This window comes from Buteo buteo, chromosome 13, assembly GCF_964188355.1.
Source record: "Buteo buteo chromosome 13, bButBut1.hap1.1, whole genome shotgun sequence".
NCBI lineage: Eukaryota > Metazoa > Chordata > Aves > Accipitriformes > Accipitridae > Buteo > Buteo buteo.
In genome coordinates, this window is record NC_134183.1 from 715,895 (window position 1) to 742,794 (window position 26,900).

The following is a 26,900-nucleotide window of genomic DNA, read 5'->3' on the forward strand; positions in this document are numbered from 1 at the left end:
GGGGCGGGGCGGGGAGGGGCGGGGCGGGATGGCGGGCGCGGGGCGGGCGGTGCCCACGTGCCTGCTGCTGGGGGCGGCGGGCGGCGGGAAGAGCCTGCTGGCCAGGCGGCTCCGCCATATCCGGCGGGGACGGGGAACGGGGGGGTACCGGGAGTACCGGGGGGGTACCGGGGCGGTCCCGGCGGGGGGGCGGGGCGGGGGGGCCGGGCGGGCCGCGACCCCGTCCCCTTCCCAGGCGTCGTCGTGTCCTTAACGCGCGGCACAGCTGAGCGCCGAGGAGGGGGCCGCGGAGCTGGGCGAGCCCCCGGCCACGCTGCCCACGGTAGGCAGGGCACGGCGGGGACCGCTGGCCGGTAGCCCCGGTGCGGCCGAGGGTCTGCAGGGCGCGGGCGCAGCCAACCGAGCGCCTGTCCTGGCAGGTGGGCACCAACCTGACCGACCTGCGGCTGCCGCGGAAGGCGACGCTCCGGGAGCTGGGCGGCTGCATGGGCCCCATCTGGCCCAGCTACTACGGCGAGTGCAGCGCTCTCCTGGTGAGCGCTGGCGGCAGCACCGGGACCCCACACCGGCGGGGCGGCAGCGGCGGACGAGCGGGGACCCCGTGGCTGCCATCGCTGAGCCGAGGCGCCGAGGCCCCGAGGGACAGACCCGGCCGGGGGGGGATGCAGCTGCAGGGCACCCTGTGTCTAGGGGTTGGCGCTGGCCCCTGCTCCGCTGCGGGGAGTCGGGCCCCTCAGCTTCGCCCTGGCTCTGTGATTTCCCTCCACTGCGCCCTGATCCGGCGCAGCTAGATGCGGGGCCGCCCTCGGGCGTGCCCACACCGCCGCTTTCCCTTCTTCTCCTCTTCCAGTTTGTGGTCGATGCCGCCAACCCCACCCAGGTCTCCTCGTCCTGCGTCCAGCTGCTCTCCGTCCTCTCCGCAGCGCAGCTCGCCTCCGTGCCCGTGCTGGTCCTCTTCAATAAGATGTGAGGAGGGGGGTCAGCCTGGAGGGTGGGGGCACACTGAGGGCCTGCGGTGGCTCCTGTGTCCCTTCCATTGGGTGACACCCAAGGAAGCCTGGCGTGTCCTGGGGGGCAGCAGCCACACTTTACTGCACTCCCTGGGCTGGCTGGGCCTGCGGAGACCCCCGAGGCAGGGGCTGGGCCGGGCAGGAGAGCTGTTGGGGTGGGCTAATGCAGCCACCCCCCTCCCACCTGCAGTGACCTGCCCTGCTACATGTCGCTGGCGGAGATGAAGTCGCTGTTCCGCATGCAGGACATCGTCTCCTGCGCCACGCAGCCCATCACGATGCTGGAGACAAGCGCGCGCGATGGCACCGGCCTGCCTGATGTCCTGCAGTGGCTTCGGGCCACCCTCGGAGACCCCCGCTGACCCCGACCCTGCCTGGGTGCCTGCAGCAGCCCAGGCAAGTCCTGTCACCGAAGGAGGTGGCCGGTGAGCAGCTGCCCTGCGTGGGACTGGGAGTGGAGCCCAGGACAGTGTCATGGGCTGGTGGCGGACAGGACCCCTGTGGAACTTTACAGTAAAATTTCCACCGTACTGTCCAGGCTGGTGTCTGCCCTGTGCTTGCGTGGAGACCCTAGCCTTTCGGGGAAGGGACGAGCAGGAGCCCCAGAGGCCAGACCGTGCTGGCACAGGGCAGTGCTGGCACCTCTGGGGACAGGAGGGGTGGGGGGGGCTGGCAGCACCTGGGCAGCAGCGGCTGGTAACACCTCCCGGGTTGGAGACCAAATACACGTGGGGCTCCTGCCAGCAGTTGTGGCCCTGCAGGCCTTGTGCCAGCCAAGGCACAGCTGGGTGACCTGGAGGAACATGTGGAAAGACAGGGGGGACCTGGGTGGGTGTCGGAGCCAGGGCAGGCTGAGCTGCAGGGATGCCTCAGTCAGGGATGTCTCAGGAGCTGCAGCAAGTGTCAGCCCGTGGCTGCTCTCCAGCACTTACCTGGGCTCAGAGAACAGCTGCGTGTGTGCAGAGAACCCGGCCCGTGCCCGCACCGATAACCTGTGTCTCTGTCCACACTGATAACCTGTGGTGCCCACACTGACAGCCCAGCCCAGTGCCCAGCTGGGCAGGCAGCTGCCTCCCCCGGTGGCATGAGTGCCAAGTCACGGGGGTACTTGCGGCTGCCTGCGCCTGGCACACGCCGTGGCACAACCCTCCCTGGGTCTGTTGGTGCCATGGCACGGGGGGAAACCAGCTTGGGCCAGGGCCAGGGCCTGCTGACAGCGTGCTGTGGTGGAAAGCGGTTCTCAGTGCTGGGGGCTGCAGACACCACACCGCGATGGCGAGTTGATCCTGGGGCCATATGCGATGACACGGCCACAGTCTTTGCTCCTGCGGTGTGGGCTGAGTCAGGCTCTTCCCGGGGCAGCCTGACAGGGAGGCAGGCAGTGCCAAGGAGCCCGAGCACACCCTGCCACAGCTGCTGAGTCACCATCCCTAAGGAACGCTGATGCTACCGCACCAAACCCGCTTGCCAGCTTCCAGCCCGACGGGTCGGACACAGGCTGGGAGCACTCCTGTACAACTACACTTTAATGGGCCAGGTCAGCCTGCAGCACGGGAGCCGGAGCCTTCGGGTTCCTCTGCCCAGCCCAGCACTCGGCACCACGCTGGTCTCTCTGAGCCTGTCCCACCGGCAGGCGCGGTGTGCCGCAGGGCTGCCTGAGCTGGGGGGGGCCTGGGTGGCCTTGTTCACAGGGAAGGTATCGGCCAGCTGCTCTCCTCCTTGTGAGCCAGACACGAGGCTGGAGCTGGGTCGGTGCCTGGCAGCTCCTGGCTCCAGACTTGCTGCTCCTGGGCGGTGCAAAGGGGGCTGAGGGTTGTCTCCAGCCAGAAAGCATCACTGTCCCTGAAGTCTTCTGGAAACAGCCTGAAGGTGTTCTATGAGCTGGCTGGGGCATTTACAGTAGGGCCAGTTGTTCTCTGCTAACCGTAACCACCCACGGAGAAGGGCTCTGCTGGCGAGCCAGCCCTGCGCAGCGCTGTGTCCTGGTCCTGCTGTGCCTGCCCCATGCCCAGCAGCTCTGGGCAGCGGGAGCACCCACGTCTCTGTGCCACACCATCCCTGCAGAGCTGCCAGATGACATGCCCCAATGAGTCCTTGGCTGCTGCAACCCGGAGGGGAGGATCTTCCCCAGCACCCCATGGTCCCACTGCTTCCAGTGTCACGCTGTGATGGCTTAGAAAGACGGCTGGATCCAGTCCCTGGCTGCAAGCAGAGTGGTGTCCTGTCCCGCGCCTTCCTGGGGAGTCTGACACTAAGAGGAGAGATACAGTCCCTGAGACCCCCGAGTGTGTGGGGGCAGACAGGACTGCCCCACACTGAAAGCAGAGAGGAGGCTCTCTAAATGTCTCCATCCCCCTTCACCCCGTCATCTCCTGCACCTTCCTGCTCCCTGGCAAGCAGTGCTCTACCGCAGCTGGGCTGGCCCTGGCAGTGCCGCTCCCGCCAGCCACACTCCGGCACAGAGCAAAGTCTGTGTCCAGCCGAGCTCTGAGCACCCTGGCAGCCCCCTCTCCATTTCATGCAGGCCTCACCTGGGACTCAGGTGCGTCTCTCTCTCTGCTCGTAAATGGAGTGAAGCTTCTGAATGAGAAATGTTTTATCTTCCCCTTCCTGCAACAGCAGAGACATTGCAGTGAGCATCCATGGGATGTGCTCTTGCATGCCCGAGGTGGCAGCGCTGTCAGGACTAGAACCCGAATCCGGCGATCCCAAGGCTGGACCAGGGCATGGAACAGCCAGGACTGCTGGGACTGCCCAGGGGCAGCATGCAGAGCTCACGCACATTGGCAATCTGCTCCTTCAGCAGGCAGATGATCCTCTGCTGGCCTCTCACCACCTGGATGTTGAAGTAGATCACGGCTCTGCAACGACAGGCAGCACAAGACGGTGGCGGCCAGGGCAGGAAGCTGGGGGATGCTGCGGTCCTGGCCCCAGGCTGGGGCGCAGGGCTCTGGAGTGACACCCTGGCTCCCAGCCCCCGGCTCAGCTCCTCAGCGGGACCCTCAAAGTGTGGGCCCAGGGTTCAGCCTCAGGCTTGGGACTGTACTCACAGCAGGACCCCAGACACGAAGAACAGGAGGAAGGTGTTCTCCACCAAGTGCTGGTGGACCCACGCGAGCCAGGTGATGTTCGGGTTGGACTTCTCCAGCACTTGCACCCAGGTCTTCCCTGACTTGTAGATGTTTTCCAGCCCCTGGAAGGGACCACAGGTTTCCGACGGCCGCACCCTGAGCAGACAGACCGATGGGGTTGGTCAGACCGATGGACAGCCCAGCTGGCTGCTTCTCCTAGCCATCCCCAGTGGCTGCACGAGGGGGTCCTCATCCCCTTGTCCTGCATCAGGAACAGCTGGGACAAGTGGGCACAGACCAACTGCTGCATCTCCCTGCCTGGGGCAGCACCGCACAGCCCTGTGCTGGGCACACCGCGCTCTGCGTGCCGTACAGGGCTGGGGAGGCACGGTCTCCCCGAGTCCCTCTCCTTTGCCAGGCAGCCAGCGGTTCTGTGCCCCAAGCTGTGGTCCAGCGGGTACTCACGACCAGATGGTGTAGGAGAGGAAGACGGCTGCACCCAGGAAGGATGGGAAGCACAGAAGGGTGATGAAGACAGTGCTCATGCGAGATGCTTGCCAGGGCTTGCTGGGGGACTGGCAGTTCTGCATCAGGCTGGTCTGCAGACAGGGAGCAGAGTCCTGTGTGCTGCCGTCTCCTGGGGAGCGGCCCCAGAAGTGCAAGTGGGGACAGCTGCCCCAGCCCACTGTCCCATCCGCTGGGAGCTGGGCAAGCTTGGGGACACCCTGTCCCCAGCAACACCTCCCCCCTCCCACGATGACAGCGCTGCTTGCTGCACGGTGCAGCACCTCTGCTGTGACAGAGGCAGCCTGCAGCAGGGCGCAGCATCACTGCAGGGCTGCCCATCACAGGGACACATGGGGAGCTGCGGGGCAGAGGGGCTGCTCACACCTTTTTAATATAGAACAGCAGCAGCAGCTTCAGTGTCTGCACGGCCGGCAGGAGTGGTGCGAAGAGAATGCCCAGCCTGAGAGAGAGGGGGGAAGATGAGCTTGTCCCAAGTCTGGGCCCTGCAGGAGCTAGCGGTGGGCAGAGCTGGGGGCAGTGGCAGGGCACTGATGCCAGCTGCCGTCAGGCTTTCGTAAAGCGAAGAGCAAGCACACGACGCTCCGTGCCAGGTTTGCTGCGCAGCCTGTGCTGGGGCTGGGCAGCGGCTGAGATCTCACCAACCCCAGGGCGGTTGTGGCCTTTGGAGCTCCCAGGTGCGTTGAGAGTGGGAACGCAGCAGCACACACAGGGATCCCCTCCTTGGGCAGGGGGGTGCGAGACCAGGGGCTGCAGAAAAGCGGGTGGGGGGTGGCAAAGCAGGGGCCTGAGCAGCTGAGAAGACAGGCTGGAGGGGAGCAGCTCGCCTCGGAGCAGCGAGCACCATTATGGTCTGGACAAATGAGGGGGGCTGGTCGTGCACCAGAGCCTGCTCCTTCCCCAGAACTCTGGAGGGGACCAGCTGGGCAGGGGATGCTGTACCAGAGCCGGGATGCTCTGCTGATGATCCCCCCGTCGCTCTCACCCTGGTGCCAAAGCCAGATCTCCCCGGTGAGCACGTGCATTGTGACTGTAAGGTGCTGGCACCAGGCACTGTGACTGTCAAGCCACCCGTCTCCCTTGTCCCACCCACGTGGAGCAAAATGACCCTGCTCAGCGAAACGTGCAGCTCCCCATGCCTGGTCCCCAACAGCCACAGGGCTCCCAGGGGACCCCCAAGGCATTTGCCAGCAGAGGAACAAGCTGTGCCGGGCAGGAGACATCTCACCAGGTCAGGGTCTGCCCATAGATCAGCTCCAGCACATTTTGGGCGATGTCAAACTCGGGCTTCTGCTTCCTCTTCAGCTTCTTCTCCAAGATCAGCCTGGGAAAGAGCAGAGCTCTGCTCCCACACTGCCACTAGCAGGGATGCTTAGCACCCCATCTTCCCCCTCAGGCGGCAGCAGAGCCTGGGTGCACCAGGGCAGCGCTGCCTGGGCAGCGGAGAGCCGGGGCCATGCTGGGGATGCCATGCTGGCAGGGGGACCCCCTCCTGGGGCACATTACCTCCAGACCAGCTCCCCGAAGAGCGTGTCCAGCAGGGTGAATATGAAGTCCATCACCACGAAGCGATACAGGTCCTGCCCCACACACGTCTCCCAGCACTGGGGAGACAAGCAAAGGTGGCATCAAGCGAGCAATGAGGCTTCTCCTCCCCCCATGACTTTCCCGTGAGGGGCTGTGGGACCTTTTCCTCCCCTGCGCCCCTTTCCCAGCTACCCCATGTCTGGCAATCACCCCCCTCTCCCCGGCAAAGGAGCAGATGGTGCCTGTGGTGCTGTTCAGCAGACGCCCTGCTGCCAGACCCCTGCCTCTGCTGCCTGCCAGTGCCAGGACTGCAGCCTTGGCTTTGGTCCACGCTCCCTGGGCAAGGGACAGTCTGGATGGCATGGCCCCGGGGCGGCGGTGCTGACCTCCTCTGTTGAGCAGACAACTCTCCGGCTGAGCCACTGGTAGCAGAGCAGGCCGAGGACCACCATCTTCAGAATGAGGTTCCTGGGGAGCAGAAGTAGGGCCAGAAGCCCCTGAGCCCTGGGGATGGAGGGGCCAAGCCCCGCGGATGGGGTGTCTGGCCCCAAAGCCTCCCCCCATGCCACAGGTAGGGGTGCAGGATGCTCCCTCCGCCTCGGCCCTGGCCAGTCTACCTGCAGATTGCCACGTAGACCTGTGCCACGGGGGAGTCCTGCTTCTCCCACGTCGCCAGCAAGTTGTACAGGTGGGGCATCAGCATGTTGAGGAGAGACACCATGAAGGGCAGGACCAGCAGGATGGCTTCCTGCTGCCGCTCACTGCTGCCCCGTGCTCGGTGGTCCTGCTGAACCTGGTGAGCGGGTACCAGGGTGAGCGTGCGGCTGCCGGCAGCCTGGCACCCTTGGGGAGGGCAGAAAATGCCAAGGCCAGGAGGGGAGCCGCAACGGGGCTGCCCCTGCCTCCCAGGGCTGCTCCCGCCTCCCTCCCCAGTAGCCCAGCCCCGGCCCCGCAACACCAGGGCACAAGATCCCACAGCAAGGGGCGGCACTCACCACATGCATGTGCTCTGAGAAGTAGTGCACAGCCAGTACGCAGCCCAGCACTGTGCTCAGCGAGAGGGCCCAGGCCAGGAGAAGCACAGCAGAGTGCCCCAGGCGCTGGCAGAGGCTCAGGGAGCGGGAGCGGGACTGCTGGTCCGCGAGCAGCTCCTGGAAGAAAGCAGTGCCAGTGCTGCTGCACACGCTCTGGGTCTGGAGCAAGGCTTTGTCCTGCTGCACTGAGCTGGGACCCTGAGGGCTGATGAACGAAGTGCTGGTGCGGGGTGGGGGTCAGGGGGTATTTGCAGTTGCAGGGCTCCCCTGTGCAGCGGGTAGGAGGCGGGGTGCTGAGCCCTGGGGTCGGGACTGGCTCCTGTGAACGCCTTCGCCTGCCCACTGCAGGGTGCAGGAGCCGACTCCAGCCCAGCTCCTCACCTTCAGCTGGGTGCAGATGTTCTCACACTGCAGCTTGACCGAGCGCCTCTGGATCACCTTGAAGTCCCAGGCACAGAAGACTTTGACGGCCAGGTCCCCAGCGGAGCTGCCCACACGGTAGCTCTCCCGGAAGGAGCGGTACACGCTGCGGCGAGGGGAAGGGTGTCAGGGTATCAGGGCTGGGCGAAGGCTGGCAGTGCCGGAGGCGCCGCCAACTCACCTGTACACCAGCAGGATGCAGGTGATGAGGAAGGAGACCCCAACACTGAACACGTAGGCCAACGGCATGTTGTATGGGAGAGGGGGGGCTGCGAGGGGGCACGCGCTGTCATTGGGGCTGGAGGCGCAGGGGTCGTTGAGGGTGACGTTGCTGTAGTAGCCGTAGTATAGCAGTGAGTGAGTGAAGTAGCCCTGTGGGAAAGTGCACGATGGGGCCCAGGGTGATCTCGCTGGTGCCTGTGGCTCCCTGCCCAGCCTGGGACATCTGGGCCAGCTCATGGGGATGCAGAGCCCTGGGTTGGGGCAGCACCAGGCACCCCCTTCTGTACCCACAACACTGGCAGTCACAGGGCCCCAGCTGTGTGAGGGCAGGGACTGGAGCATCACCGCGGCGGGGATGTAAGGATGCGGGACAGGGACCAGGGCATCACTGTGGCAGGGATGCAGGGCTGAGCCCCAGGTTTGGAGCATCTCCTGGCCCAGGGATGTGCTGGCACTGGCGTGCTGGCAGTGCTTACCGCTCCAGTCAGGAGCTCGAGGCCAGTGAAGGACTGGGGGCTGGTCGAGGCAGGGGGATACGCAGCCTGCAGGGCCACCACGAAGACCAGGAGAATGAGGAATGAGATGATGTTGAACATAAGGAGCGTCTTGAGAAAGAGGAAGTAGGAGAGGACACTGGAGCCGAAGCGGCCACCGATCTGCTTCAGGGCGTAATGCCAGGGCTTCGCGGCAGGGAGCAGGGAGAGGAGCCTGTACCAGAGGCCCCGGCAGCCCTGCGGAGAGAGGGAGCCTGGGGAGAGCACCGGGGCCAGAGCCTGTACCAGAGCTCCCGACAGCTGCTGTGCAGACCCATACTCCAGACTTACGAGGACGATGTAGTCCTTGGACCATCCGCAGAGAGAGGAGGGGGCCTGGCACTGGGCGTGCTGCCTCAGGGAGCCCCTCTGCCCGCTCAGCTCCTGCCTACCCAGCAGAGAGGGATGTCAGAGGGTGGCATGGGCCCCAGGATGGCTCCAGCTGTGGGAGCCCTGCCTGACTGGGGGGAGAGGACCTACCGGAGGGTGCGTTTCTCTGCCAGGCTGAGGGGCACATTAAGCAGCATGTGGCTGCGCTGGCTGGGTGAGAGGCTCAGCAGCTCTTTCACCAGCAGGCTCCGCTTGTCTGGGGGCACAAGGGGCTCAGTGGGACATGGCAAGCCAGGACACAGTGTGCCCATCCTGAACCCGGCATGGGGACAGTGCCCGGCACTGCCTGCTCCCACTCCTGGGGGACCCTCACCTTCCAGCGTGGCCCTGGCAGGGTCGGTCTCCAGGTCGTACTGCCGCAGGCTGGGCCGCGCCGTGTGGCAGAGCTGCTGCAGGGGTGGGCGGCTGCTCCGGCGCCGCAGCCGGGCTGTGCGGTTGTAGTACTGGGAGATGATGGCCCCGCGGCTGCGCCCTGTGGGCAAGAGCAGGGCAGGGGGGTGAGCAGCCGTGGGAGAGCAAGGCAGATGGGAGAGTTCTCCCAAGGGGCTCCTGGGCCTGGGAAGTGTGGGACGTTGTGTGGCACCTACCGATGGTACGGCTGGGCATGTTGGCGAGGATCCGCAGGGAGGCGGAGGAGTAACCAGGGTGCTGTTCATCCTGCCCAGGCTCCTGCCACACCGTGGCACAGGCATCTTGGGGGGCCAGGCGGGCTGGGTGCTCTGGGAGAGGGAGGGCAGGATGCAGAGCAGTGAGAGCCAGACCACCCACACCTCCAGTCCCTGTGGCCCTGCTGCTCTTCTCCGGCATAGAGGCAAGGCACCTGCCCCAGTGTGTGCTCCCCCTAGAGCACCCCCTTCTCTGGGGATGCTCTCTGTGCCCCCCAGGGGTAGGTCCTGCCCCACTGCCTGTACAGGTGAAGGTGTCAGTGGGCTCCTACAAGTGCTTTGGTCACAGCCTCAGCACGAGCCCTAGCTGGCCCAGGCAGGGTCTGGGACAGTAAATAGCCCTGGGCACACGCACTGTCCCCATCCCACCCTGGCTGCGGCCGCAGTGCTTTACCTCTGCCCCTCGCCTGCATCTCCAGCTCCAGAACCGCCTCTACCAAGCTGCTCTGCTCCTGGATGAGCTGGCGGAAGGAGGTGTGCAGGGCTCCTTCGTTGTCCGGGCTCGGCTCCTGGCTGCAGGGACACAGACCCGCTCGCCTAGGCCTGGGCTGGGCACCGGGACCCGAGGGACGGAACGATGGCAAAGCCCCGGTGCCGGCTCAGAGCGTGGCCGTGCCGCCTCGCGGCACGCGCACCCGGTGCCGGCTGGGCACGAGGGCTGCCGCCGCCCGCGGCGGGAACGCCAGCCTCGTGCCGCTGGGGCTGCGGGATGCCGGGGGCTGAGGGTGCGGGGACACGGCTCGGGTGGGCACAGGCAGCAGGAGGGCAGGGCAGGGCAGGCCCACACTCACCCATCGCTGTCGGTGTCCTCGGAGACGCGGAGGGTGATGGAGGGCGGCCGGGACATCCTGCTGGGACCGAGCGGGCCCCCGCGGCCCCGCCGCTCCCTCCGACACGCCGCCCTGCACGGCAAACGGACGGGCGTCAGCCGGCCCCGCGCCGCCGGCACCCCCGGTCACCCCGACTGCCCCGGGGACGGGGATGGAGCCGGTGCCGGTGCCGCTGCGTGCGGGAGCCCGGGGCAGGCGGGAGCGCAAGGGGCCGCGGGGCTAAACCCGGGTGTAAACACGGGGCGAACAGCGGGGCCAGCCCGGCCCGGCAGGCGGGAGCAGGAAGGAAGGCGGGCGGATGGGGGAGGCGGCGCAGCCTGAGCAGGTCCTGCCCGCGGCGGAGGTGGGGTTCGGGCTCTGCCGGGGAAGGGCAGGGCAGGATCCGCAGCCCCGGGGCGGGCGAGGCAGCCCCGGGGCGGGAGGACACACCTCTGTGCCCCCCCAGCCCGCCCGCGCCGTCCCGGGGCCGGAGAGCGGCTCCGCCGGGGCCGCGCCGCCCGCGCCCACCGCCCGCCGATGCCCCAGCGCCTTCTCCTTCCTCCCCTCCCTCTTCCCCCTCCATCGCCCTCAGGCTTCGCAGTCCTCCCGGGGCGGACTAAGGCTGCTCCGGGCGGGCGGGCGGCGGCCCCGGCGGGGGGTCCCGGCCACCCCGCCCGCGCTCCCCGCCCCCCCGGGAGTCCCCGGCAGCCCCCCGCCCGCCCGGGTACCAGGAGCCGACGGAGACGCGACCCGGGGCTCCGCCCGCCCGCCCCGGTACCAGGAGCCGACGGAGACGCGTCCCGGGGCTCTCTCCGCCCGCGCCGGCTAAGCGCCGCGGCTCGGCGTGGGTGCGAAGCCGGCCCCGTCCAGCAGCGGGGAGGGGGGACGGGGGGGAAGCACCGACCCCCCCCCCAGCCCCGCCCAGCCCTCCTGCCGCCTCCCGGTACCGGGGGAGGCGGGAGCTGCCCTGGCAGAGCCCCTCCTTTCCCCTCCGGCCGCGCTCACCGGGACCCGCCGCCGGCCGGGCCGTGGGGCTGCGACTCGCGGGAGCACGGGCTCGGGGGCGCGGGGCCGGGCCCGACCGGCGGCACAAAGCTGGTCGGGAGGCGCCGGGCGCTCCCCCGTCCCCACGGCGCTGCCCGGTGCCACGGGTGCTGCGCTGGGGCCGCGCAGCCGCGGCACCGGCAGGGAGGGAGTGAGGGGGGGGCGGACGCGGGACCCTCCGCCGCGGGCGGGGGGCGGCTGACCGGCCTCGCCGCTGCGCTGGGCTGAGCGACTGCGGAGCACGAGGGGACCGGACCCGGTGCTGCTCTCGGTGGCTCGGCCCTCCCCTCCCCGCCCCGCTCCGCTCCGCTCCGCCCCGCCCCGGCCCTCCCCGGGGCGGCGCCGCGCAGAAGCGGCGGGGGAGCGCGGCGGCGGCGGCGGCTCCGGCGCGATGGAGGGCGGCGGAGCGTACGGGGCGGCCAAGGCCGGCGGTGCCTTCGACCTGGGCCGCTTCGTGCAGCAGCCGCAGGTCCTGGCGCGGATCGCCAGCGCGGTGAGTCGGGGCGGGACGGGACGGGACGGGACGGGGCCTGCTCCGGGGCCGCGCCGCGGGGCTGTGGAGCGGCCCCGAGCCAGGCCGGCCCTGCGTCCCGGAGCCCGCACGGCCCGGCCTTCCCCGCCTTCCTTCCCTCCTGCCCGGCCCGGCCCGGCCCGGCCTTCCCTTCCCCTCGCGGCGTCCTGCCCCGGCGCAGCCGCGGTGAGGGGCACTCCGCTGAGAGCCCCCCCTGGAAGGGGCCCCACAGCCCCGGTGCTGCCCGCCGGACACCTGCTCGCTCCCTCCTCTGCAGGTCTTCGCCCTGATCGTCTTCGCCTGCCTGATCGGGGAGGGCTACAGCAACGTACCCAGTTCCCCCCAGCTCTTCTGCATCTTCAACCACAACGAGGACGCCTGCCGCTACGGCATCGGCATCGGCGTCCTCGCCTTCCTCGCCTGCATCTTCTTCTTCATGGTGGACATCTACTTCCCCCAGATCAGCAACACCACCGACCGCAAGTACCTGGTCCTGGCAGACCTCGGCTTCTCAGGTACTGGCGGCCACAGGGCAGGGCTGCGCCTTCTGCGGCTGCTACGATGGCTGCCCTTGTCTCGTGACGTGGCCGCCGGTGCCTGGTGAAGGGAGTCGCTCCCGCCTGGCATGCTGCCCACGGGCCACGCGCTGCCTGCTTGAAAGCGCTCTGAGGAGCCATGGGGAGCAGCACGCTGGCAGCTGCGCCGGGCTGGGCGCCTGCGCTGGCCTCTAGGCCCCCCCCCCCCACGATGGCAGCAGAAGCCCGGTGGGAGCAGGGTCTGGCCTGGGGACCTGCCTGGGAGCAGCAGGATGCAGCCCCAGTCCCTCACACCGCCTTCCTCCTGCAGGTCTCTGGACGTTCCTGTGGTTCATTGGCTTTTGTTTCTTGACCAACCAGTGGGCCTGGACGCAGGCTGAAGACGTATACATTGGGGCTGACTCGGCCCGTGCCGCCATCACCTTCAGCTTCTTCTCCATCTTCTCCTGGGTGAGTGAAGCCACGGCAGAGCCCAGCCCTGCCTTGCTCGGGAGGCAGGGTGGAGGGGCTCCCCGGGCCACACAGCCCAGGGTAGCCCTGACGCCACCGACCCCCTCATTTTTCTAGGGCCTCCTGATTGCCTTCGCTTACAAGAGGTACAAAATGGGGGTGGAGGACTTTGCTCACAGCTACATCGACCCCACCCCGGAGGCTTCAGCTCCCTACTCCAGCTACCCCAACATCAGTCACGAGAGCTACCAGCAGCCGCCCTTCACCCACACGGCAGAAGCCCCGGAGGGTTACCAGCCCCCGCCGGTGTACTGAGCCCCTGCCCAGTGGCCCGGCAAAGATGGCTGTACCAGTGCAATTCTCTTCTTTGGGGTGGGAGGGGAGGGACCTGTGACTTGAAGGGGGAAGGTGGGGTGGGAGGGTGGCGGCTGCTTTGTGTGAAGGCCACCGCGCCTTGGTGCTGGGGTGCAGGAGGGGCCTGGTCCTGACGGTGGAGCTGAGCTCCCCGCCACTGGGATCCGGTGCTTGGTGTGTAGTGGGTGATTCGGCACACAGTGGGTGATTCGCAACTGCTGAGCGCAGCCTCATGGCTCCGCCGAGGGTGGGTGAGCTCCTGCCCCTGCCGTTGTGGCCTTGGGGGAAGCAGCCGTGGGAGGAAGCAGCAGGACCGGTGTGTGGTTTGCACCCCTCCGGCTCCAGCCTGGCTGTGCCATTGTGACTGCTGCCCCAGCCTGTCCTGGCACCAGTGCCTTTCCAGCCCTGCCAGCTGCAACCCCTCAAGTGCCAGCTCTCGCTGCCGTAGCGCAGCCGGGCGGTCCAGCTCCTGCCTGCCGCCAGCTTCTGTGCCTTCCCCCCTTGGCTGCTGCTGGGTGAGCTTGATGCCAAAGCCCTGTCTTCTTTTGACTATAAACTCCCATGCTGTGCCTTCCCACAGCCTGCACTAGAGCTGCTGGTGCTCAGGTGACGCAGTTTGGGATCCATGGGAGCAGCGAGCGCTGGGATCTCTCAGTGGGGCTGTGATGTTCCAGCTGTCTGGGGAAGGTCCTGGCGTGCTTTCCCTGCTGACTCAGCCCCCCCTCACTTGCCTCCCACTAAGCACTGCCTCCACAGAAGTGAGGCCACTATCCCGCGTCCTGCCTGCTGCTCCCTCTGCAGCACCCTGCTCGCAGCCTGGGCTCCCGGCTGACCCTGAGGGTGCCTGTGCAGGCTGGCTGGCTGGCTCCGGTTGTGTTTTCTGCTGCACCTGTTGCGAAGCTGTTCCCAGCAGCAGTGTGCGGTATGCGAGCTGTCACTGCTGGGGCTGGCATTCAAATAGTTCTTTGTCACTGTAGAGATGGAATAAACTTTTTCACCTAGCCAGTACGTGCTTTTCTTCTCTGGGGAAGCAAAACAGGGTTCCTCCTCTCTCCCCGAGGGCTGGGGCGGGGGGGGGTCCAGGCGGGGAAACAGCAGAACCGCCCCAGCCAACTGCTGCGCTGCAAACAGCACACTCATGCTGGTGTCTATTTTTAGGCAAGCCCTCCTCCTGCTCCTTGCAGAGTCTGATAGAGAGTTCGAGCAGAGAGCACCAACGCCACCCCTGCGACCAGCCCTCCAGCACAGGCAGCTGCTGTGAGCGATCAGCCTGCACTGTTTGCATGCTGCTCGCTGCAGGGAAGCTTTTTCCAGAGCAGTCTGGTATAAAACACACACAGACAATTTTGTTAAGTTATTTATTAACCTGAACCCGTAGCAGTGCTGCCTTCCCCGTCCCTAAGGGGAAAGCCCAGGCCTGGCAATCAAGTGCTTGTGAGTACTACAAGTGTCGTCCCTTCAAGTAACACAGAGGGAGCAGGGGTTTTCAGACGGCTCTTGTAAGCTTCCAGGGAGGGTGCAGGCAAACAGAGCATGCTGCGCTTGCACATGTGGATTTGACCTGGCCCAAACAAGGAGCCACTGCTTGGAGCTTGTGGACACTGGCTTACAGTCAACAGCACTTTGCAAGGAGTAAGAAAAAAACAAACCAACCTTCCAGAAGCCAAGTCAAGCAAAGGGGGAAGAGGATCCTTCAGTCAACTTACAGCAGAGGAAGAATGAGCCTCGAAAATTTTTGGAAGGCTCAGGAGGGAGCAAGATGCATGACTAGAGTTGAGAACCATCCACTCAAAGCAGAGACCCTTTTCCAAGTAGCTAGATCTTCACAGACACAGTAGTCCAAACATTTACAGAGTAAGTCCTGAGCCTCCAAACCCTTCACAGGTAACTAAACACTGAAGTGGCAGCACCAAGATTGGACCTGAACAAGAACACCCTGATTTTGGAGAGGAGGCTCTTCCTGAAGTGAAGTCTAGTTCTTCCAAAAGGACTCTGTCTTAATATACAGACTACTGCTTGCCCTTTTAAAGTTCAAAAGCCAGCAAGAGCTTACTGTCAGGCTGTCAAGTCAAGCCTTCCTTTCCCCCTCTTCTATTTCAACAAAAATTTACAAGACAGTTAGAGCAACTGAGTATAACGGCAAATGGACAGGCCACAAACATTCGTTCAAAGGGACTGCTGAGGGCCAGCCTGTTGCTACGTGTGTCAGTTGAAAAGTTGTGCCATAGCTCTGTGACAAGGGATGGGTTATCTCCTCAGACTATGTTAAAAAAGGAAGTGAGTTTAAAATACTAAGTTACTGTACACGGTCTTAGGAAACCTGGGCTTTAGCAACAGCATGCAAGAAAGAAACGGTTGTGTTCACAGGCAAGTGAACCAGCCATCAGTGGCAGTCTGAATATATGCAGAAGACCCAGGAGAGCAGGCCAGAATTAAGGCCAGCGATGGAAGCCCTGCAGTCTGGCTTGCTGACAGCTTTCCAGGATCTGTTTGTGTGGCAGCATCAGTAACTACATCTGCCTCTTCCGTGTTCTGAGAAAGGAACTCATTTTTAGTCATGCTCCTGCTTCAGCTCCCCCCTGGCATCAGGTCCGGTTGATCCTCCTCTTTCCTGGTGCTTGGTGCAAAGGAAGAGCAGCTTGGTTTGACAGGTAGATAAGACACTGAACAGTTTTGCTAAAAGCAGAAGCAGCCAAACCTGGCATCCAGGAGTCACAGCATTTAGCTTCCTTCCCCTTGTTTTTCCCCATGTGGGAGCCCAGCAGTCAAGAAGCAAAGATCTTCCGGGAGGCAGCCACATCCAGCTGCTTCAGCCCCATGGGCACGTTCTCCTTGTTTTCTGACCCAGGCTGCTGAGGCCGCTTGCGGAAGTAGCAGGCTCGGCAGACGGAGTGGTACTTGTCTGCTCCTCCAATCACTTCAACCTGGCAAGAAAATTGGGAGAGTGACTCTGCAGAGCTCAGTTCCCCTGAGGAGATTCCTCTAGACTAGCAGGACTGGCAAGGTGAAGCTACTGAAGCGCTTTTTCTTCCAAGGGAACTCACCTCCCTCTCTGCTCCCAGCCTCTTTGTGTAGGAGGCTTCTTGGTAGCACTCCATGCACACGGCATTCAGCTTCACCACGCTCTCTGCCAGTGGCACCAGGTTCAGGATGCTCCCGAAGGCCTGTGCCAAGACAGCAGGGGCAGTTCTGTTGGATGGGCTCTATGAGGATCCCAAAGCACCTGCTGTGCTAAAAAAAGAGTGTTTTACCTTTCTCTGGAAAGTCCCATCAAGAGCGGCAACGATGATGGTTTTCCCAGCATTGGCCATCATCTCACAGAACTCCACGACGTCTGGGAACTAGAGGAGTCACAGAAAGAGCGTCAGGAGGAAGAAGGGGTAGCACTTCGCTCAGGATCCAGCAGCACAGGGCACAAAGAAAGTTAGAGCCATGTTGCCTATCCGTGAAACAGACTCCAGTCCCACTGTTCTTAGCCTGCAGGGACTAAGGGAAGGGAAGGGTTTGACTATACAAGCATAATCCAGGAGGATCAAACTGTCCCAGGGTATTTCTTCCCACACCCTCCTACAGAGGGTTCAGACCTTCCTCTGCCCAGGGTACTCTGAAAAGACCGCATCCTGCAGATGCTCCCCAGGACCTGCCCTGGCCATGCACTTACGAACTGGCCCTCGTCAATGCCGATGACTGCAGAGGCCAGTGCCTCCTGGTACACATCCTTGAGGAGGCAGGCTGGCAGGGCCTCCATGGTGTTCCTGTGGGGAAGGGAGAACAAGCAGGTGAGCCAGGCAGCCCAGATGCTGGGTCCAAAAGCGTGGGCCCTCCTGCCCCAGGGACTCACCTGTCGTGCGTGGAGACACCAGAGGTGCAGTAGCGTGTGTCCTTGGCATACTTCACCAGCAGGCACTGGTACTGAGCGAGCTGGAACCGCCGCACCCGCCGCATGAGCTCCGTGCTGCAAGAGACCGCCGTCAGCGGGCCCCGGCCCCCTCCCTGCCCACCTCCTCCCCCATCTGCCCCGGGCCTACCTCTTCCCGGAGAACATGGGTCCGAAGATCACCTGGGGGCAGAACCACGGGGGTCAGCGCGTGAGAACACAGCCGGGCACGGGCACCACGCAAGCAGCCCCGGGGCGCTGGCCCGGCCGCCGCCCTGCCCAGCCCAGCCCGGCCCGGCCCGGCCCGGCCCGGCATCCCGCCTGGCACCGGCCCAGCCCCGCCACGGCTCTGGGAGCCCCGGCTCCCCGCCCGGGGCTGGCGCGGCCCCACGACCCGCACCAGCCCGGCCACGCCATCTCCCCGCACAGCCCGGGCGCCCGCGCTGCCCCACTCGGTGCCGGCCCCACGGCGCTCGCCGCAGCCCCAGGGCGTCCGGCCCGGCCCGTCCCGGTACCTGGATCTGCCCGCGCGGGCGGCTGGGCGAGCCGGGGTGGACGCCGGGCACCGTCAGGCAGTTCATGGTTCGGACGGACGGACCGACCGACCGACTGACTGACTGACTGATTGACCGACCGCTCGCCCGCGCGCGCGCGCGCGCCTCTCCGCTGAGGCGCGGCGCCGGCCAATCCGGAGAGGCCTCACACCCACGCGCCGCCTCACCGGCCAATCGGAGGAGGGCTCGCGCAGCCGCGCCGCCGCGCAGGCCAATGGGGACACAGGCGCGAAAATTCTTATTTCCCTCCACGCGTCCGCTCCCGGGCCCGCGCCGCCTTCCCGGCGTGCACCCCGCGCCCGCCTGCGCGCCGGGACGCCCCCCGCGTCATCGCCCTGTCAGTCCGCCCGGTGTCCCCGGCGCGGCCCCGCCCACCGTGCGACTAACGGGAACCGGCTGGCCCCGCCCTGTGCCCCACCCGGTGCCCCGCCCCCGGGCCCCGCCCCCCGGGCGGCCAATGGGAGTGGGGCGCCACCGCCCCCGGACTCGGACCCCGTCCCCGGGCGGGCAGGGGGCGCGGGGCCGCCGCGACGGGCGCGGGACCGGGACCGGGACCGGGATCGGGATCGGGATCGGGACCGGCCGCAGCATGGGGGGGTGGCGGGACATGCCCGCGGAGGTAGGGCCCGCGGCGGGGGCGGGTAGTGCGCGGTTCTCGCCCGGGCCGGGGACCGGGGGGCCTCGCCCTGTCCCCGCCGCCCCGGGGCCGCCGCCCGGGCGGAGCTGCCCCGCGCCGCAGCCCCCGTGCCTCCTCCGCAGGCGCTGGAGGAGCAGTACTCCCCCAGCCGCTGGTCCCCCCGCCTGGGCAGGGACACCATCATCCAGGCCCACCTCGAGGCGACGGCAGCAGGTGAGGGGCCGGTGGCCGCGGCGGGGCGGGTCTGGGCTGTGGGCGCCGGGGCCGGGAGCAGGGCTGCCGCTCGGGTGCCGGGACCCCGGTCCCGCCGGCGGTGCCCCAGGCGCCGTGTCCGTCCTGCCGCAGGGACGCAGCGGGCCCGGGCCGGCGCGCAGACCTCGCTGCACGTCCCCTACGGCGATGGTGAGGGCGAGAAGCTGGACATCTATTTTCCCACGGATCCTTCTGGAAGTAGGTGACGGGGCAGCGGGGGCAGTGGGGGCGGGCAGGGGCCGTGCCCCCCTGCTCACTCCGGGCCGTGCTGCGCAGCCTTCCCGGTCCTGGTCTACATCCATGGCGGATACTGGCAGTGCCTGAGGTGAGGTGGGCTGCCGCAAAGGGGATCCCTCGGGAAGGGAGCCCCCCGGCCCGCACCTACCGTCTCCCTTCTCATGGGACCTGGACTACTTGTCCTGGGTGCTCCGGGTCTGATCGGCCTCCTGGCCAGCCCTGGGAGACCCTGCTCCCCACAGCCAGGCTAGCTTCCATCTCCCCCTCCAGTAAAGACGAGTCAGGATTCGCAGCCCCCCCGCTGGTGTCACAGGGCGTGGCGGTGGTGGCAGTAGGTTACGACACAGCCCCCAAAGGTAGGTGCTGCCCAGCGGAGGTGGAGGCTGCCTGCGCTGGCCCGGCGCCCTTCTGACTCTGCCCTCTGCCCAGGCCACATGGACGCCATGGTGCTGCAGGTGCGGCGCAGCCTCGCCTTCCTGGTAGAGCGGTACTCTGGGATCAGGTGGGCCGCACGCAGCTCCCGGGGTCCCCTCTGCCCCACCACTATGGCCGCTGTCGGGCCTTCAAGGCAAACTGTGCCCACCTCACTCCCTGGGTGGTTCGGTGCCTGGGGGTGGCTGTGGCAGCAACAGGAGGGGCACGAACAAGCCGTGCCCTGTGACAAAGTCTTCGACGCCTCTGTCCAAGGGCTGGGCAACGCCTGTGGCCATGCTCCCTTGTCACTGTGCGAGGCGTTCGTTGGTCAATGGACTGGGAAACGCGTCTGAGCTGCTGCATTTGGGTTGTGGCACTTGCGGCTGTGCCACCTCCTCCGCGCGGAGCAGGGTGTCCCCAGGCAGCAGGCACCGTGCCGCCGCTCCCCACACTGGCTCATGGCTCCCTCTCTCCAGAGGCATTTACCTGTGTGGACACTCGGCAGGGGCCCACTTGGCAGCCATGGTGTTGTCCACGGACTGGACAGAATATGGAGTGGTGCCAGATATCAAAGGTAGCGCTGCTGTGTCCAGGTGCAGGGGCTGAAGGAGAACTGGTGTCTGCACCTGGAGCGAGGCTGTCTCTGCTGCCCATAAGGGGCTGTGGGGGCTGTAGAGCTGAGGGGGATGAGCTGCCCCAGCCAACAGCAGCCCACAGGCGCTAGGAGTGCAGGACTCTGGGCTCCTGGACAAGCTGCCCCCGGGGGGTGTGTGTGTCCTGTGCCCACCAGCCGCTTACTGAAGCCCGGGGATGTGGGTGCAAACAGAGTTCCCAGGTGCAGGGCTGCGAGAGCGGCCCGAGCTGCAGGACCCCTTACCCGCCGGCACCTCTGCCTCCAGGAGCTGTGCTGGTGAGCGGCGTGTACGACCTCGAGCCCATCCTGCACACCTACGTGAATGATGCGCTGAACATGAGCCGGTGAGCCCACACACTATGGGGACAGCAACTGGGAAAGGGCACAGGCAGGCTGCATATGCCTGCCTTTGGCCAGCACAGCCTACGGGCGAACACCAGTGGCTCTGCAGCCTGCTCTGCCCCTGCCCGCACAGCCTGCCTGCGCTGCGGGGCACCGGCTGCCTCTGCGCCTGACCCGGGCACAGGCTCTGCGCCCTGCGCCTGGCTGGTGTGCACAACCAAGGACACGGGTGCTCTGCAGGCAAAGATGCCTTCTCTGAGCGAGGGGCTACATCAGCTGCCACTGCACTGTCTCCTCCAGGGAGGTTGCCCAGAGGAACAGCCCCATGCTGTGCATCTCCCCAGCAGCGCCTGCGGCTGCGACCTGCGAGGTGCTCGTGGCTGTGGCCCAGCACGACTCCCCAGAGTTTCGCAGGCAATCGCAGGAGTATGGCCAGGTGAGCTCTGGGTAGCACCCTGCCCAGCTCCTCAGGGATGCAGCTCCAGCCAGCCCGCTCGGACCTGCTAAGCTGGGATGAAGAGCTCATGTGCTGTATCAGAGCAGTATTTCTGCTGCTGTGGCAATGGCTGCTGTCAAAGATGACAGTGGATCAGGGGAGGATGCTAGTCCTTGCTGAGCCATCATTCCTGCTCCCCTGACCAGAGCGGATGGGGGTCAGGGTCCCTCCTGCCAGCACCGCTCTCTCCGCAGGCCCTGCGTGCAGCCGGCTGGTCCGTCTCCCTGCTGGATCTTGCTGGCGTGGATCACTTTGACATCATTGAGAAGCTGGCGGAGGACAGCTATGTCCTCACTCAGGTAGAGGAAGACCTCCTGTCCTCCCTTCACTCTCTGAGCACAGCTGAGACCGGCAGCGCAGCAGAGCTGTGCTGAGGCGAGGTTCCCCTGCGTACGGGGGCCGATGTGGGGCTGCGGCTTCAGGGCTGGCCATCGTCTCCACGAGTGGAGGAGTGGGGCCAGGCACTGCTCACAGGGCTCGGTTCCTCATCCCAGGTGATTCTGAACATGATTTCAAGAGCTTGATGGCATGTCGGGAGCAAACTGAGTCAGGAACCGCAGCCCTGCATGCACCCTGCCCTGCTGCCCTCCTCGCTCCAGCTGCCTGGGTCTCCTCCTGCAGCACAGGGCGGCTGCTGCCTCCGAACACCCTCTGTGCCCCCTCTGCTCCCTCCAGCCTGCAGCCAAGCAGGAGGGGCTCGGTGCAGGGGAGCACCAGTTATTACCAGTTCTTGCCTGGGCTGGCATTCCTTTGCTGGGGTGTTTCTGCCCCTGCATGTGGCTGGCAGGCCTGCAGGGCTCTGTCTGGATGACCTGGTGATGAAGTTGTTCCCTCGGTTTCCTTTAAACTGCTTATTGCCAATACAAAATAAAATAGGAATAACTGCTGCCTGAGTGTAACTCTGCTTCCTGGGGAGCTGGGGCTGTGCTAAGCCACTGAGTAGACACTAGACGTGGATGCTGCAGAGAGAATCTCCTCTTCCAGCACGGAGCTCCCAATCTGCAGCTGGCCTCCTCTGTGCTGGCAGTGGGGAGCAAACCACTGAGCCCAGCCCAGCTCTTTGCTGGGGTCTCACCAACCCAGAATGTGACAGGCTCGGCAGGCAGGGAAGCCTGGAGAGCCTGCCTGCGGCTGTGGGACAGGGGTAATAGAAGCCTTTGGGGATGGGGGGTGATGGAGGAGCACACTGGCGAGCTGTCTGGGCCAGGCTGGGCTCATGCCCCTGGGACAGTCCTGGCCAGATACAAACTTCGGCGCTGCTGTGTAGTGGCCCTGGTCCTGTGGCTGAGACAATTCCACGTCCTCAGGAGCACTTGTCCCTCAATAGGTGCACCTCTGGGCTGTGATGATGTCCCTGCTGCGCAGCCAGGAGAGGAGCACACTTGGGAGAAAACATCCTGCACAGCCACAGGACTGCCAGACAGGTTTATTTGGTGCCCTGACCATCCCTTAGGACCTGTCTCCCTGCTGCAGCATCCTTGCACACATGTGGTGCACATGGGCCACGTGCAGTGTGGCTTTTGGGACGGGGGATGTCTGGCTCTGCTTTTGGGTGCTGTCTGCGGGACCTGAGTTAGAGGAGCAGAGCTTCTGTAGAGGACTAGAGGGTGCTCTGAGGATGCATTTTTCTGGGTGACTAGTGAGGCAGGGATGCTGCCTTGGAGGGGTCTGTGTGGTGATGTGAGATGTGGGCTCTCTGTCCCTCTGGGCATGTCTGCGAAGGTGCTGCCTCCCGAGAGGTGTGGTGCTCCCACTGCAGGAGTGGGCTGGGGTCTCCCTGGGGCTGGGCTCACGCTGGTTTGCGGGGCTGCACATGGGGGTGGATGCTGTGCTGCAGCTGCCTGGGAACATGCCTGGACCACGCCGTGGCTGGTCCCAGCCCCTTTGCTGCTGGCTGGCAGGACAGGGCTGGGACAGCTGCTTGTCCTGGTTTCAGCTGGGATAGAGTTAATTGTCTTCCTAGTAGCTGGTACAGTGCTATGCTTTGGGTTCGGTATGAGAAGAATGTTGATAACACTGATATTTTCAGTTGTTGCTAAGTAGTGTTTAGACTAAGTCAAGGATTTTTTCAGCTTCTCATGCCCAGCCAGCAAGAAGGCTGTAGGGGCACAAGAAGTTGGGAGGGGACACAGCCAGGGCAGCAGACCCAAACTGGCCAAAGGGGTAGTCCGTACTATGTGACCTCATGTCTAGTATATGAACTGGGGGGAGTGGGACTGGGGGGAATTGCCGCTCAGGAACTAACTGGGTGTTGATCAGCGGGTGGTGAGCACTTGCATTGTGCATCACTTGTATATTCCAATCCTTTTTCAAAATTATTATTATTATTATCATTTTATTATTATTATTGTTATTATTTTCTTCCTTTCTGTCCTATTAAACTGTTCTTACCTCAACCCATGAGTTTTACTTTTTTTCTATTCTCTCTCCCTATTCCACTCGGTGGGGAGGGAGCAAGTGAACAGCTGCATGGTGCTTAGTTGCTGGCTGGGGTTAAACCACGACTCTGCCGCAGCCCACCAGCTTGCCTGCAGCAGCCAGGGGGAGGCAACTGCCCCCGGGGTTGGGGCTGGGAGGATGCTCAGGCTCCCCCTGCACTCGGAGGAGTCGGAGGCAGTCCCAGGGCCAGCTTCTCCTGGCACTTCCTGGCCACAAACTCTAGCTTGTTCTTTGCGAGCTCGGTGTCACGGGCTGACACATCGCGGTGCCAGACCGCGCGCACAGTGTGTGCCGACCAGGGGAACAGCAGGACACTGACAGCCTGGCCGGTTTCGGCCAGCTCCTCCTCACTCACTGCCCGCAAGTGCTCACAGAGCTCTGTGGGGGACAGCCAGCCTGCCCTGATGCTCACCATCACGATGTTTGTCTCCACCGCTGCGAGGTTGACAGAGCAGACGGGTGAGTTCAGCTCCTGGATGCCTGGGGGAGGTAGAGGCAGTAGGCTGGGAGCCCAGTGCCCGGCTTCCCGGGAGAGGAGGCTGCCGAAGCCCTGCCCCAGACCCTGGCTGAAGGAGGGTCCCTTCACCGTCCCCCCTGTGCTGCACCAGGGTCACTGTGAGCACCGCGGGGACAGGCACGGCATCGTCCCGGCACTCCAGCCAGGCAGGGACCCCAGCAGCATCCTCAAGATCCAGCACGGCTGCCCGGGGAAGGTGCCCGCACCGCTATCAGCCCTGGCAGTGCCGGCTAGTGCTGGGTGTGGTGAGCCCAGCCGGCGGTGAGGGTGGGGGATAAGGCTGGGCCCACGCCGAGCTGTCGGGCAGGGCAGGACCTGGCTGCGCAGCAGTGCCTGGAAGCCTGCACAGCCGGTCAGAGGGAGCGACGTTAGGCTGTGGGCGCCTGTACCTCCCGGCGTGCCGAGGGACCCCAAGATACCTTCAGCAAAGCGTCGGGCGTTGTCGTGGTCTCTGCGCAGCGTCGCCTCCGCGTGCTCCAGTCCAACGCGGGCAGCGGCTGCCAGCACGCCTGCCTGCCGCATCCCCCCGCCCAGCAGCTTCCGCACACGCCAGGCCTCAGCGACAAACTCCCTGCGTCCAGCCAGCACCGCGCCGGCTGGGGCACCCAGGCCCTGCGGACCCACCAGAGGGGTGACCCAAGCTGTGCCAGGGAGCAGCCCCCTGCCCCTCCCAGGGATGTGCTCAGGGATGCCCCAGCCTGCAAGGCGGGGGCTCAGCCTGGTGCCCCTGAACAGGGGCGAGGCCCTGTCTTGTGCTGGTCCCGTTTGGCCCCAGGGACCTCCCCTCCCCATGCAAGCACACCTTGGAGAAGCAGAGGGACACGGAGTCACAGTGCTGGGTGATCCGAGCTGGGTCCACGTCCTGGGCCACCGCCGCATTCATCAGCCGCGCTCCGTCCATGTGCACCTGCAGTCCGTAGCGGTCAGCAAGCCCACGGACCTGGGGGGAGGCAGAGGAGCAGCTGGGCCGGAAGGGACCCCTGGGGCGGCCGGCACCAACGTGAGCCGCGCTCTGAGCTCCTCGGCAAGGCCCTGGTTGTCCCCGTGGTGCCATCCTGCCGGGTCCGGCTGCCTGCGCCCAGGCAGGGCTGCGGCCAGTGGCCGGCTGTGGGCTCCTACCTGCCGGAGGTAGGTGAGGGGCAGCACCCGGCCCCCCGCCGAGCTGTGCGTGTTCTCCAGGCAGATGAGCTGGGGGCGCGGGTGGTACCGGCTGCCGTGGGCCTCACGGACGGTCAGCTCCAGCCGGTCCAGGTCCAAGGTGCCGTCCGGCAGGTCCGGCAGCGCCTGGGAGTGGACCCCAGCGACCTGCGCCCAGGGCAGGGCAAAGAGCAGAGCTGACGGGGGACGGTGGCGGTGCACGGGGGTCCCGGCCCCCCGCGGCTGCAGCCGCTGCCCAGCAAGGGATCGATCCTCCGCCCTGCCCGGCCCCGGCAGCCAGAGGAGGGCAGCAGCAAGCCGCCCTCCCGGCCCTGCCTGCGCCGCCGGCCCCCGCTCGCCCCCGGCACCCACCTGCGCGGCCCCGCCGTGCTCGTAGAGGTGCAGGTGGGAGTCCCGGCCCAGGAGCAGCTGAGCCCCCCTGCGCTGGCAGTGGCACATCACTGGGAGGGAGAGGGGCCGTGAGGGAGGGGGCCAGTGCCCAGCTGGCACCGTGTGCGGGGGGGCAGGCAGGCTCAGCCGGGGTGCCCGCCGGCTGCCTGCGCTTGGGCGTTTTGGGGGGCTCTGGTGCGCGAAGGCTGGGCAGGCAGCACGGCGTTGCAGCAGCGGCGTTGCCTCCTGCGGGCATGGGGCACCCGCTCTGTCCCCGGCAGTGCTGGGGCTGTCGCCCGGGGGGTGCCCGCAGCGGCTGGAGGTGGGGGAGCAGCTGGGGGGCACGGCCTCAACTCCCGGTGCATGCCCGTGGCCGGGGCTGAAGCAGGGCCCATGATCCCACGCAGCACACAGCGGACCCCCGCTCACAGGAAGGCAGGAAAGCGAACCGGGTAAAGGTTAATGGAGCAGAGTGGAGGCCGAGCGAGAGACGGGGATGAGCAGACCCAAGGGGGGGGGTTGCTCAGCAGCAGCATGAAGCGGGGAGCAGCTTCGGGGTCCGAGCGGGGCCATGCTGTTACCAATTTGAGGTGGAGGGCGGTAAGGAGATGCACCCGAGTCAGAAAGGACCTGCTGCCCACAGTTTTCCCCTGTGGCTGTCCAGGCAGCTTCCTGAGCAGAAGTGGGGCTCTCCTTGGGACCCCAGGGAGGAGCGGGGCTGTTCTCACCCTCCGCACCCTCCACGGGATGGGGACATAAACCTGCCCCTCGGTTTGCGACCTGGCAGCTCCGGGGAGGGAGGGCTGGGCACAGCCCCGGGCACTCACCGGCGATGAGGTTTGCCATGGTGGCAGTGGGCACAAAAAGAGCCTCCTCCATCCCCAGGATCCCTGCGGCCTGGCGCTGCAGCTCTGCAGGGGGGAGAAGCACGGGGGTCCTGAGCGGGGGGGGAGCGTCTGCTGGCCCTGGGTGGGCACGGGGGGGAGGTCGGGAACCCCCCAGGTCCAGGCAGCCGCCCCCAGCCACCCCCCCCCCGGAGAAGTCCTCCTCTGGGGTCCCCATCCCGGCCGCCCCCTGGGCTGGGGGGGCCTGCAGGCAGGGACCCCACCGGGGTGGGAGGTGTGGGGCAGCCGCCCCCCCCGGCTCTGCCGGGCCCGGAGCCCACCGTTGACCGCCGGGTCCTCCCCGTAGTCGTCGTCGCCCACGGCGGCGCGGGCCATGGCGCGGCGCATCCCCGCGCAGGGCCGGGTCACCGTGTCGCTCCGCAGGTCCACGGTGCGGGGGGGGGCCCGCGGCTGCACCGCCCCGGCCCCGGCCCCCGCGGCGAGCAGCCGGCCCCGCCGCAGCGCCGCGCCCGCGCCCCGCGCCGCCAGCATGGCCGGGACCGCCGGGACCGCCCCGCCGCCAGGGCTCCCGGGGGCGTGTGCGGACGGGGGCGGGATCGGGATCGGGATCGGGACGGCCCCGGTCTCCGTCGCGGGCGGGGCTGGGGCCGGGACCCGCGGGGGCGGCGGCTCCCGCGTGGGCACCGAGGGCGGCCCGGGGCTCCCCGTCCCCCGCGCCCGCGGCGCCCCCGAGCCACGGTGTGGGGGCAGGCGGAGGGGCTGCGGGAGACCGGGGGGGGGGGGTGTGTGTGCTGCCCCGGGCCCCGGCTCTCCCGCAGCCCCTCGCTTTGCCAGGAGCTTCTGCTCGTCCCAGCCGCGCTGCTGGAGGGAGCGCCAGCACGAAGCCGCCTGCGCCCACTCGGCCGCGGCTCCCCGAGGATCCCCAAATCTTTCCGCAGGCCCACGGTGCCTCGTGCTGAACAGCAATGGCTCCCACCACGCCGCTCCCGCTGCTGGCAGGGATGGCGCGGGGTGACCTTGCTGCTGGG

General features: G+C 66.1%; 6 protein-coding genes across 8 annotated transcripts; 3 read left to right on the forward strand and 3 right to left on the reverse strand.

The window, feature by feature from the left end:
- The first annotated feature begins 10 nt into the window (after nucleotides 1-10).
- ARL16 (ARF like GTPase 16) lies at nucleotides 11-1,545 on the forward strand. The gene is made up of 5 exons (XM_075043827.1): nucleotides 11-115; nucleotides 263-322; nucleotides 420-533; nucleotides 851-966; nucleotides 1,201-1,545. The coding sequence occupies exons 1-5, from the start codon at nucleotides 29-31 to the stop codon at nucleotides 1,370-1,372; spliced, it is 549 nt and encodes a 182-aa protein (XP_074899928.1). The 5' UTR covers nucleotides 11-28; the 3' UTR covers nucleotides 1,373-1,545.
- Nucleotides 1,546-2,521: 976 nt separating this feature from the next.
- TMC6 (transmembrane channel like 6) lies at nucleotides 2,522-11,503 on the reverse strand. 2 transcript variants are annotated; one of them, XM_075044096.1, is made up of 22 exons: nucleotides 11,212-11,249; nucleotides 10,189-10,299; nucleotides 9,792-9,910; nucleotides 9,320-9,451; nucleotides 9,046-9,204; nucleotides 8,823-8,928; nucleotides 8,634-8,730; nucleotides 8,286-8,540; nucleotides 7,769-7,959; nucleotides 7,549-7,693; nucleotides 7,129-7,284; nucleotides 6,751-6,926; nucleotides 6,520-6,601; nucleotides 6,113-6,210; nucleotides 5,835-5,930; nucleotides 5,252-5,356; nucleotides 4,973-5,048; nucleotides 4,547-4,680; nucleotides 4,061-4,237; nucleotides 3,793-3,871; nucleotides 3,542-3,620; nucleotides 2,522-3,261 (listed from the first exon to the last, which is right to left on the reverse strand). In XM_075044096.1, exons 2-21 carry the CDS (start codon nucleotides 10,242-10,244, stop codon nucleotides 3,549-3,551), a joined length of 2,511 nt encoding a protein of 836 aa, XP_074900197.1. In that variant the 5' UTR covers nucleotides 10,245-10,299; nucleotides 11,212-11,249; the 3' UTR covers nucleotides 2,522-3,261; nucleotides 3,542-3,548. The 2 variants fall into 2 exon arrangements, with proteins under 2 accessions (XP_074900197.1, XP_074900199.1); XM_075044098.1 differs by lacking the exon at nucleotides 5,252-5,356 and having other exon boundaries at nucleotides 11,212-11,503.
- A 112-nt stretch (nucleotides 11,504-11,615) lies between these two features.
- On the forward strand, nucleotides 11,616-14,103 carry SYNGR2 (synaptogyrin 2). Its single transcript, XM_075044100.1, has 4 exons — nucleotides 11,616-11,743; nucleotides 12,039-12,276; nucleotides 12,608-12,747; nucleotides 12,865-14,103. The coding sequence occupies exons 1-4, from the start codon at nucleotides 11,642-11,644 to the stop codon at nucleotides 13,060-13,062; spliced, it is 678 nt and encodes a 225-aa protein (XP_074900201.1). The 5' UTR covers nucleotides 11,616-11,641; the 3' UTR covers nucleotides 13,063-14,103.
- Nucleotides 14,104-14,215: 112 nt separating this feature from the next.
- Nucleotides 14,216-17,603, reverse strand: TK1 (thymidine kinase 1). Its single transcript, XM_075043828.1, has 7 exons — nucleotides 17,494-17,603; nucleotides 17,130-17,161; nucleotides 16,943-17,056; nucleotides 16,763-16,856; nucleotides 16,353-16,442; nucleotides 16,146-16,265; nucleotides 14,216-16,025 (listed from the first exon to the last, which is right to left on the reverse strand). Exons 1-7 carry the CDS (start codon nucleotides 17,557-17,559, stop codon nucleotides 15,867-15,869), a joined length of 675 nt encoding a protein of 224 aa, XP_074899929.1. The 5' UTR covers nucleotides 17,560-17,603; the 3' UTR covers nucleotides 14,216-15,866.
- Nucleotides 17,604-17,977: 374 nt separating this feature from the next.
- On the forward strand, nucleotides 17,978-21,431 carry AFMID (arylformamidase). 2 transcript variants are annotated; one of them, XM_075044104.1, is made up of 11 exons: nucleotides 17,978-18,151; nucleotides 18,292-18,382; nucleotides 18,515-18,619; nucleotides 18,698-18,746; nucleotides 18,929-19,014; nucleotides 19,088-19,160; nucleotides 19,549-19,646; nucleotides 19,972-20,050; nucleotides 20,349-20,484; nucleotides 20,739-20,843; nucleotides 21,039-21,431. In XM_075044104.1, the coding sequence occupies exons 1-11, from the start codon at nucleotides 17,990-17,992 to the stop codon at nucleotides 21,066-21,068; spliced, it is 1,014 nt and encodes a 337-aa protein (XP_074900205.1). In that variant the 5' UTR covers nucleotides 17,978-17,989; the 3' UTR covers nucleotides 21,069-21,431. The 2 variants fall into 2 exon arrangements, with proteins under 2 accessions (XP_074900205.1, XP_074900207.1); XM_075044106.1 differs by lacking the exons at nucleotides 18,929-19,014; nucleotides 19,088-19,160.
- A 1,209-nt stretch (nucleotides 21,432-22,640) lies between these two features.
- LOC142038601 (uncharacterized) lies at nucleotides 22,641-26,578 on the reverse strand. Its single transcript, XM_075044103.1, has 7 exons — nucleotides 26,193-26,578; nucleotides 25,855-25,938; nucleotides 25,010-25,098; nucleotides 24,620-24,805; nucleotides 24,303-24,440; nucleotides 23,920-24,112; nucleotides 22,641-23,463 (listed from the first exon to the last, which is right to left on the reverse strand). The coding sequence occupies exons 1-7, from the start codon at nucleotides 26,401-26,403 to the stop codon at nucleotides 23,126-23,128; spliced, it is 1,239 nt and encodes a 412-aa protein (XP_074900204.1). The 5' UTR covers nucleotides 26,404-26,578; the 3' UTR covers nucleotides 22,641-23,125.
- Between the last annotated feature and the right edge of the window lie 322 nt (nucleotides 26,579-26,900).